The sequence below is a fragment of the Quercus robur genome, chromosome 4 (genome assembly GCF_932294415.1).
Source record: "Quercus robur chromosome 4, dhQueRobu3.1, whole genome shotgun sequence".
Lineage (NCBI taxonomy): Eukaryota > Viridiplantae > Streptophyta > Magnoliopsida > Fagales > Fagaceae > Quercus > Quercus robur.
Genome location: NC_065537.1, coordinates 69,386,845 through 69,396,782, shown reverse-complemented (window position 1 = coordinate 69,396,782; position 9,938 = coordinate 69,386,845). Strand labels below are relative to the sequence as shown.

General features: G+C 34.8%; 1 protein-coding gene across 1 annotated transcript; it reads right to left on the bottom strand.

Annotated features, from left to right (window-relative positions):
• Positions 1 to 344: 344 nt before the first annotated feature.
• On the bottom strand, positions 345 to 9,190 carry LOC126723498 (putative disease resistance protein RGA4). The gene is made up of 5 exons (XM_050427017.1): positions 5,491 to 9,190; positions 5,288 to 5,359; positions 3,197 to 3,416; positions 1,402 to 1,481; positions 345 to 1,154 (listed from the first exon to the last, which is right to left on the bottom strand). Exon 1 carries the CDS (start codon positions 9,111 to 9,113, stop codon positions 5,847 to 5,849), a length of 3,267 nt encoding a protein of 1,088 aa, XP_050282974.1. The 5' UTR covers positions 9,114 to 9,190; the 3' UTR covers positions 345 to 1,154; positions 1,402 to 1,481; positions 3,197 to 3,416; positions 5,288 to 5,359; positions 5,491 to 5,846.
• Between the last annotated feature and the right edge of the window lie 748 nt (positions 9,191 to 9,938).

Genomic DNA, 9,938 nt, shown 5'->3' with positions numbered 1-9,938 from the left:
CCAATTTTGCTTCTAAGAGAGTGACACATGCAATACACAATTCATTTATACAAATTGACAATGCACTACGAATTCCAAATGTATTAACAAGAAAGCAGGAAACATCATTGACAAGATGGTTCACTAGATACAACATGTTACAAGAAAAGCTCAATAATTTGAAAAGCAAAAAGATTTTTATTGCTTAAATTCCTTCAGTTTGTTGAGATGTCAAATTTATTTCAAGAGGATTTTTTTCATTATCGTAAACGTTGTATCCTGTGCACAAAGCTCCCACTTTTGCGGGGTCTGGGAGAGGTCATGGTAAGCATCTTTATCCCCAGTTGTTAAAAAAAAAAAAGAAGAAGAAGAAAATAATTACTCAATATTAATTGGAATACAAGTACAAAGAGCACCCTGATTATAATCAAATCCAAGTAGCAAAAATAAGTTGATCCACCCAAAAAAAATGTCACAAAAAGCTGGACACTCAAATCATAAACTTTGAAGAAGAAATGAAATATTCGATGCAGTACTCAACATGTTGAAAATTGGAAATTCAACTTTCCCGACGAAATGAAAAGATGCATTCAATTGTCCTCATACATGTAGCAAAACTGTCGAAGATGACTAATACTTCTCCACAAGGATAGCTACTTAATAATACTCTTTGATCAGTGATTCACCAGCCACTAGATTGATGAATAATCTCTCCAAAATCTGCTCTTTGATCAGCGAATCACCAGCCACTACAGGTGGCAATCCAAATAGGCACCAATGTGGAGTAATGTTGCCAAGCACAGAGGAAGGCAATTGATGATAAAGGTCATGATGAAAGGGACCCCAACTAACATAGGGCCCTTTCTATGATATGTGATTGCTAAATTTTATGCTAATGTAGAAAGATTGTTGGGAAACTGATACTATAACATGAACACACACCTAGCCTCTGCACAAAATGTAAGTGTTCAAGTCTCATATATGCAATTGCCCATGGCCTGGAATATTGTGGTATCCTAAGCAGCCTTACATAGAATTGAAAGACTACTTCAAGGATGAGTAATAGCATGCTATGTAGAGATAACAGCACACCGAAAGAGGTTCTTTGTTGTGGAAGTCTCAAAAGCCATCTCAACAGAGCAAGTCCCAATTTGCCTTGCACTTGAAGTTGTCAACTGAAAAACAAATTTAAAAATTTGTAAGACTTTTGCAGATGATGTCAACTGAAGTGAGGCGTATTACTCAATCTATTGAAAGATGATGCTTCCTTTTTGTAGAGTCATCTTTAATTTTGCCACACTCTCCTGTGTGTTATATACATAAACACATAATTTAGAAATTCAACAAAATTGAAAGCTCTTAAAAGAGAACAACAAAAAAAGTGCAAAACTGATTAAGATAGAAGTTGAAGGATTTAAGAACCTGTGCAGCTAATGGGGTGAGATCCTTCTGGTGGGCACCAGCAATCTTATGATCCATTACCGCCTCCTCAATTCATGTTTCTGATAGTTTGAGAAAGAAAAATTGGCAAAGTATTCATCATACATTTTAGAAACATGAAATTCCCACATGATTATAGCTAAATAATTAAATTAAGCAATTCAAATCTCTTCTATACATTTGGTGTACTAGGGTTGTGCCCCTTTTGTACTTTTTTAACAAAATGCTTACTCGTTAAAAACAAATGTATATAGTCAAATCAAGTATTTTTGGCTACCAAATGTGTCAAAACAATAGAAAAGAGTGATCCGAAATGGAATATATATCACCACATTGTTTAGGATTATAGCATGCACATAAATTGAATAGTATCAATACTTAAGCCTTATAGTTTAGTGTTGCAATCCATTCTACAGTAGTTAGAATTTTTTTTTTTTTAATTTTATAAAAATTAAAAAAAAAAAAAAAAAAACACTTAAACAGATGAATAAAGAAAAAGAAGAAAACAAAGAACATGATGATATTTGATAGCTTGTGAAGGATGCAGCTTAATTAGTATACCTGAAGAATCTTAGGTATATCTCTTCAGCAAAAGGATATTAATCTCTGTCCCATCATATGGTTTTTCTTTTTCCTTCCCGCAGAAATATGGGATTTTAGCCATCATATACCTATTCAATCCTTGTATCTTTCTAGTAAGTGGGACAATTGGAGATTCACAATCTCCTTAAAGTGGTGAGAGTGTGACGCAACTATAGCCCTTAATTATGGCAATGATACCATACTATGGCATCTGAGATTACAAGGATTCAATTGAGATGAGCTTGTTGGTCACTCCAAGAAAGCATTGAACTAGAACAAAGTTGAAAGTGAAGTTGTGAACATATTTGCAGAGTAATAGATGTTGAAATCACTCAACAAGAGACCCCAATTTGGATAACATGAAAGTCATGAAAATGACTTAGTTATTGGTGTATGATTTGGTTCTTAAATATAGAACTACATCTCCAGGGAAGATTCCTTTTGGGAAAATTGAGAAAATCTAGGTACCTTAAATTAATATTTGGCCAACCAATGACATGTAAAATTTTAAGCAAGTGATTTTCAAATTATCCTAATAGGAAGGTTGAGAGACACTTTGACATTGGGTAACACTTTTTTCCTGGAAACAAATCACTAGATCATTCCCATCCACTTCTATATGTATGTTAAGGCAAACATTTACAATTATTTTCAACCATTTTGCTTTCTACCAACTGCATCTTTGAGTTGATTTGACACATGCATTTATGGCACTGGAGTCCTTCCTTTGAATTGATTAATCATTTAGTGGTCCTTAATTTTAGCTTCCAAATCACAAAAAAGGCTAACACATAAAACTAGTCTGAAATGCGTAATTTCACATACTGCATAGATTTTTGGTTATAATTACAAAAGAAACAACCTTCAATTCAAACAGAAACATCTACACAAAACTATCAAAAATTGGAAACAACTTCCGCTCATTTTTTTAAGAAAATGCATGTCTTTTAGTATTAGAAAAGAATATAATCAAGGGGAAGTGGTAAAGAGTAGGACTGTATCAAGCTACTCCTCCCTTGGTGAGATCAGCACTGGATAATATAGAACCAGCCATATATTATTAGATGAGTGGCACATTACCATCTAAATAATCTACAAGAAGAATGTTGATATGGTTTCCTATGTAGTCTCTTGGCAGTAGGCACAAACATGATAAGGTAAGAATAACTAAAATGGCCTACAAGAATTGGCTTACCTCTGCATCGCTTTGCAGCAAGTTACTCCATCTTTGGGACATTTAATAAAACTCCTTCTCTTACCTGTCTTGGCTCAACCGTCCTTACCCATACTACATCTCTTTGACTTAAAGAACTCCAGGAACTCTTCCCATCCATCACACAATGCCCCATACTTGTAGTGATTAAACTCATTAAAGAAAATAACATGTGCAATGTGGCCCAATGCTTGGACAGAGGCTGCACAACAAAAAGTTAAGAACCAAAGACTATGGCTTTAGGAGGTAGAGAAATAGACAAAACACCAACCACATAGAAAATGAAAAGTTCCTAAACTTGGCTGCTGCTTTGAGCATTAATAAATCATCATAAAACAATAGGTAGAGAAGTATCCTGAATAAAGTAAGAAAAATGAAGGTATCCTCAAGTCTTAACAAGTATTTAAGCAAAAGAAAAATCTTAATTAGTACTTTTAAATTTAGTAACTGGTAAAATATCCAATCCAATTTAATTGATCTCTGTATTCTTTTTTTTTAATTTTCTGAACGGGCTATTCTTCTTTGACTTTAAAGTTAGTCTTCAGATAAACATGTGAGGAAGCAAACAAATATTTCAGTTGAATCATGACAACAACAAAAAAAATTTATTTTAAGTCATTGGTTAGACAATGCAATTTCAGAACTAACCATTGGTTTATTAGCTTTAAAGTTGTACCCGACGCACAAAAACCCCCACTTTGGGGGTGTTTGGGAAAGGTGAACAAGAACCACGACCTAACACTTTTGATGGAAGGCACTTGTATCGCACTAAGGCTCAACCTCTAAAGTTTATATATAAAAGAGCATACCTACATGATAAGCTGATTCATGCAATGTATTTTGATAAACAGTTTTATCTACACAAGTAATCGAAGCATTAAGAAGCCTCTCTTAAAAAAGAAACGTTTATAGAAAAAGAACCAAAAAGAAAAAAAAAAGTATAATGACATAATTTTTTGAAAAAATAAAAAGAACTTTTCCTTTTTGGCAGGACAAGGAAGAGAAGGTAACAATATTCAAAAAGAGTATATAAGTTTAAAGAAATATTTGAATATGAAAGGAAGATTGCAAGCAGCTGTAGGAGGCAGACAAAGCCAAAAAAAAAAATCATTAGTAAAGCAAAAAAATCCTAGATGTGTACTGCTCTGAGCATTAGAAACCTTGGATATAAAAACAGATAAAGAAGAAACAGACCAGAAAGCAGCAAAAGATTTGTTCAAAATGTTTGAACAAACTCAAAATCTAATTAGAAATTTTTAGTCAGAAGATAGGAAATGAAAATCAGATGGAAACTTTCAATGAATTTGTTGTTTTTATGGATTAGCTCATATGAGAATTTGTAAATTAATTGGGCAAATTATACATACCATCCCAGTGGTATACTCTAAAAACAAGGAAATACCGTGTGCTTTATTTTGTGACACTTACCTCCCCCGTGGTTTGCTCTATTAGACATTTCCATTTATCAATAACAGAATTTGATGATGTGGCAAATGAACTTACTAGAAAAGAATTGATAAAAAGAACATTCTACCCCAATTTACTTTGATGAGCAGATAGTCAAGTAGGGGAAAAAGAGAAGCTGTGCGCATTCATGTTGTCTTAACAGCATTAGTTTGTTAGTCCATTACTAAACACAAGGGAGGTAAGTGTCACAAAATAAAACATGAGATAGTTGCTTGTTTTAAGGGTATTCCACAGGGGTGGTATCTGTAATTGCCTAAATTAATTTGAATCTACAATGGAAACCTTTATAGCCCCACCTCCCCCTCAAAGTATAAACCAAGTCTGCAGTGTTAGTTGCGTAGTAAAGTCATCTCCTCAAAGTGATAATTATCTGACTCTGATTTTGAAATTATCACTATCAACCATATTTGTCAATACATCACCACAGTTTTAGGTACAAAGATATAAATCATTAGAATAAAAAAAAACAAATAAAAGAATTTACATTGTTCTTTTTTCTTGTCCTACAAATTTCAAAAACAATGTGTCTAATTAAAATTTTGATGACAGGAATGGAAAAGGAACAAAATAAATAGAATTAAAAAAAAAAATGAAAAACGTTATTACCGCTGACTTCTTGTAATATTGCACAATTGCAAATTTTGGATAGGTCTGAATTTTTAAGCCCAAGTCTATTCTCTTCATGAGAAGTCAAATAACTGAGAAGTCCCCAAAATATCACAACTCTCAAAAACATAAAGAAGAAAAAAGCTAAAAGCATCCTTATTTTATTTTCTATGAAAAATTGTGATTAACAGATAGACACATACCTGAACAACTTGTATCTCACTGCCACAATCGATCCAATCTCAAGACTGGAACATGAGAAATCTTGGGCCAATCTTCCCCCAGGCATCTTGCTTCTAAAATGGGACAACCAGTAATATTCAGCCGTTGTAAAGAAGGGAGATCATGAATCCCTTGAGGCAATGATGTCAGATTAAGGCATTTGCGAATTATAAGCTCTTCCAGTGATGTGAGGTTGCCTATCCACTCTGGTAAAGCCATCAAATTAGGACAATTGTCAACTGTCAAGCTTTTTAAAGAGGTGAGACTGCGAATCCCTTGAGGCAGTGAGGTCAGATTGGGGAATTCCGTAATTGTAAGCACTTGTAGTAACGTGAGGTTATCCATTGACCCTCAAATTAGGACAATTTTCAATCTTAAGAATTTGTAAAGACGTGAGATGGCAAATCTCTTGAGGCAATGATGTCAGATTGAAGCATCCGGAAATTTCAAGATGATGTAGTGATGTGAGGTTGCCTATCCACTCCGGTATAGCCATTAAATCAGTACAATTATGAATTTCGAGTTTTTGAAGAGTGTTAACATGTTGAAGCCCATCTGGTAGAGACACCAACTTTGGAGTTCCCCAAAAACACAGAGAATGGAGGCTCCGAAGGCCTTGCCATTGCATGCCATCATCTTCGTCATTTACCAGAGCCAGCTCATTGCAGTCCACTATTTTCATCTCTTGAAGAGAGGTGAGATGTTGAATACCTTTACAAGGAAGAGACCTAAGTCCATGGCACCGATAAATGAAAAGTATCTGAAGAGAAACAAGGTTTTGCAGCCACTTCTCTGGAAGAGATTCTAAATCATTAACCCCTTTTAAATACAAAAACTGTAATTTAGAGAGAGGAAAGTAGCATGAAGAGGATGTTGATGTTGATGGTCTCTGTTTATTCATTGTTTGCTGCAATACCTTCAAGCTAGCTTCCCACAATTTCAGCTCTACTTTAAGATATGGAAACAAGGGCATGAAAGTAAGATTGGGGCAATCTTCAATCTCCAATTCAGAGAGACGAGGAAATGATGGCAGCAACAGATGGCCTGGCCCATCATTATCATCTTTCCTCCACCATCCCTTCAGATTAGGGCATTTCTTTATTTTGAGAGAAAATAATGATGGGAAGAACATTGTTATTGAGGAACCTAACACATTACTATCAATGTCTTCTGATATGTATTGAAGTGCTTTCATATTTACGAGACAGACAGAGTTGAGAAAAGGGAGTTGATTTAACGGTGGGAGGTGGTGGCATCTACAATTACTCTGCAATTGCAAATTGACAAGATTAGTGAGCGAAGAGACCCAACTTGGAATTGTAACACCCATATAATTCGACAAAATCAATTTTTCAAGATTTGGATGTGGCTGGAGACCTTCTAGTGACATTTCATCGTAACATTCGGTTTCTCCAACCAACTCTAAGTTCCACCATAATTTCAGTTGGTGAAGATGTTGTTTCTCCTTCATGTTTGCAGCTTTACATTCCATCATGTCATCTTTTCCGTGTCCTAGATTCAGAATCCACAGGTTTCCTCCCAAATTGCTCAGCTTATTCAATTCACTAAGCCCACCACTAGCCCTGGCCTTGACACCTCTGTCTCTCACAACAAAATATGGTAGTATCTCAAGAGAAGTCAAATTTCCAAGTCCGTAAGGCATATGAGTCAGTGTAATACAACCAGAAATATCTAGATGCCTAAGATTGACCAGATTTTTAGTGTCTCGGGGTAATTCTCTAAGCGCACGACAATTCTTGAGATTCAGTGTTTGCAAATTCAGCAGCATGACAATGGAATTAGGGAGAATTTTAATGTACCAATTTTTGGAAACATCAAGATATCTTAAATGCTTCAATTTCCCAATTGAACACGGCATTTTTCGTGACCATAGATAGCTCAAATCTAGTGTGCGAGAATACTTAAGATTTGAAACGAGCGCATTACAAGGAAAGTCACACCCTCTTCTATGTCCAAGAACCGTTCGTATCCTCTTTCCTTCAAACTTGATGATTGGAAACTGCATCGACGAATCCAAAAGATTAAATGATACATGACGAACATTTTTGCCAATATTTTCCTCAGTTGAATGTAATACAGTACATTCTGTTCCAGCCACAGAGATTGCAAGATCATGCATGAGATCATGCATTTTGCACCATATATTGCCCCAGTAATCCTTTTCAACATCTTGGAAGAATGACCTCCAAAGTAATAACTTGAAGTATTCTCTACCAACATCCTTAACACGTTGCTTTGGATTCGATAACTTAATAAAACCTTGCGCTGCCCAAAGATCAATCAGTGTCCCTACATGAATCTTGGAATCTTTTGGAAACAATCTACAATAAGCAAAGCATTGTTTTAAGTATGATGGTAGATGATCATAACTCAACTTAAGTGTTGATAAAATATTATTTTCTTCTGCATGAGTTATTTTTGAGAGTTCATAATTCTTGAAAGATCGCCACTCATTTTCAGAAGGTTTGGAGTGTAGCAAGCTTGCTATTGTTCTTATGGCAAGAGGTACCCCAACACATTTTTCCAAAATCTCCTTTCCCAGGCTAATAAAGGCTTGGTTCTTAGGCAGCTGGCCTTCTCCAAATGCAACTTTTACAAACAAATTCCAAGCCTTTTCTACAGGTAGGCCTTTTAGAGCATACCATGAAGTTGCCCCTGTTATGCCCGCCACCATTTCAGAACGAGTGGTTACAACTATCCTACTTCCCCTTGCACCTACCATTAATAAATTTTTCAAGAGAAGCCATTTAGGATTGTCCTCATTCCACATATCATCCAAGACAAGCAAGTACTTTTTTCCACTAAGTTTTTCTCGAAGCTGATTTTGCAGCATCTCAAAGCTTTCTTTAAGTCTCTCATCCGTCAGCTGTTCTAAAATTTCTTTAACAATTCGTTTTACATCAAAGATTTCAGAGATACAAACCCAAAGTTTTAGCTCAAAATTTTTGTTGACACTTTGATCATTGTAAACCAGTTGAGCTAGTGTGGTTTTCCCTAATCCTCCAATACCAACGATTGGAATGATAGAAATATTATCTACAACATTGTAATCAAAAAGAAGTTCGATAATCACTTCCTTATCATTCTCTCTCCCAACAACTTCATCTTCAAGAACAAAAGAATAAGTTTCTCTGTCCCTACTCATGACTTGTGGCTCAATGAAGCTTTGAATAAAGTGGAAATCCTCCTTATCTTTTGCAATGGCATTTAGTCTCTTCTTAATTGCTTTTATTTGACGACCCATCTTAGGACTAAAAGCAATACGATTAGAACTGGAAGAGAAAATGCGTACCTTCTTCTTTCTCATCACCTTGTGCCGCAAAACTTGGGTTGAGAAATCATCCAGCAAGTCATCAGCATCATGGAGAACATCTTTGAGCTTTCTGAGCCAATCTTTGATCTGATGATTATGAGAACTCTGCTTTTCTGCATCAAGAATCACAGCTTGGATTGTGGAAACTGTGCTTGTTAGTTTTTCAATCTCAGTTTGAACACCGAAGGCCAGTTTGACCTCTGGGAGAGTGAAGGAACCCAGCAGTTCAAGGACTTTTCCGGCAAGGTGGAATAAAGCTCCTTCCGCCATAGTTTTTGTTTCTTTGATTCTTTCTTTCAGGAATATTATTAAGATCAGATGGGTTTGTGAAATAGTGAAAGTGATGAGAGAATCTCTGTTACATCACTGTTTATATGCTTTGCACTTTACACTTTAAAGTAATCTACTAATCTTGTTGACCAGTTTCCTCGTACTTTTTGACCTTTGTCACTGTACTAATTATTTTGATTTTCTCTCGTAACATTTACAAATTTTGATTTTTAACGTTACCTGTAGTTTTTTACCCAAAAAAATTTAAAAAACAAATGTTACCTATCATTATGACTGTGAATCTTTTTTGTCTAGGCCTATGCTAATGTGTTAATTTGTGTTTGGTTGGTTCAAATTTTTTTATTATTATTTTTTTTTGTGAAAGATACCTGCTTACTGCTTTTTATTTCATAGAGTTGGTTCAATTAAATCATGCTATGTCATTTTCATTATTATATTTTTATTAAAAACCTTAAAAGACAAATAATTTTAGTTAAAAATTATATACACTGTAATATATATAGTTTACTTTTGGGGAAAGTAAAAAAAAAAAAAAAATCCATAATTTAATCCTTAGGCAGACTTTTAAATGGAACTAGTTAAATTCCAAGCATTCATAAATATACATTTCATATGTGAGAGTGTAATTTGTTAGTGTATGAAAGTTTAGGGTTTAAAATGTATCATTTAAAAGTGTGGGGTTAAATATATCCTAGGAATAAAATTTGGGGTTTTTTTTTTTTTTTTTTTTTTACAACATTTTCTAGGCATCCCAACCACAACCATTTCCCCCCAAACAAATGATTAAGATTGTATCTCAACGAA

Excerpts from the sequence above, each read along its gene's own strand:
- LOC126723498 (XM_050427017.1), bottom strand. The coding sequence starts at position 9,113 with ATGGCGGAAGGAGCTTTATTCCACCTTGCCGGAAAAGTCCTTGAACTG.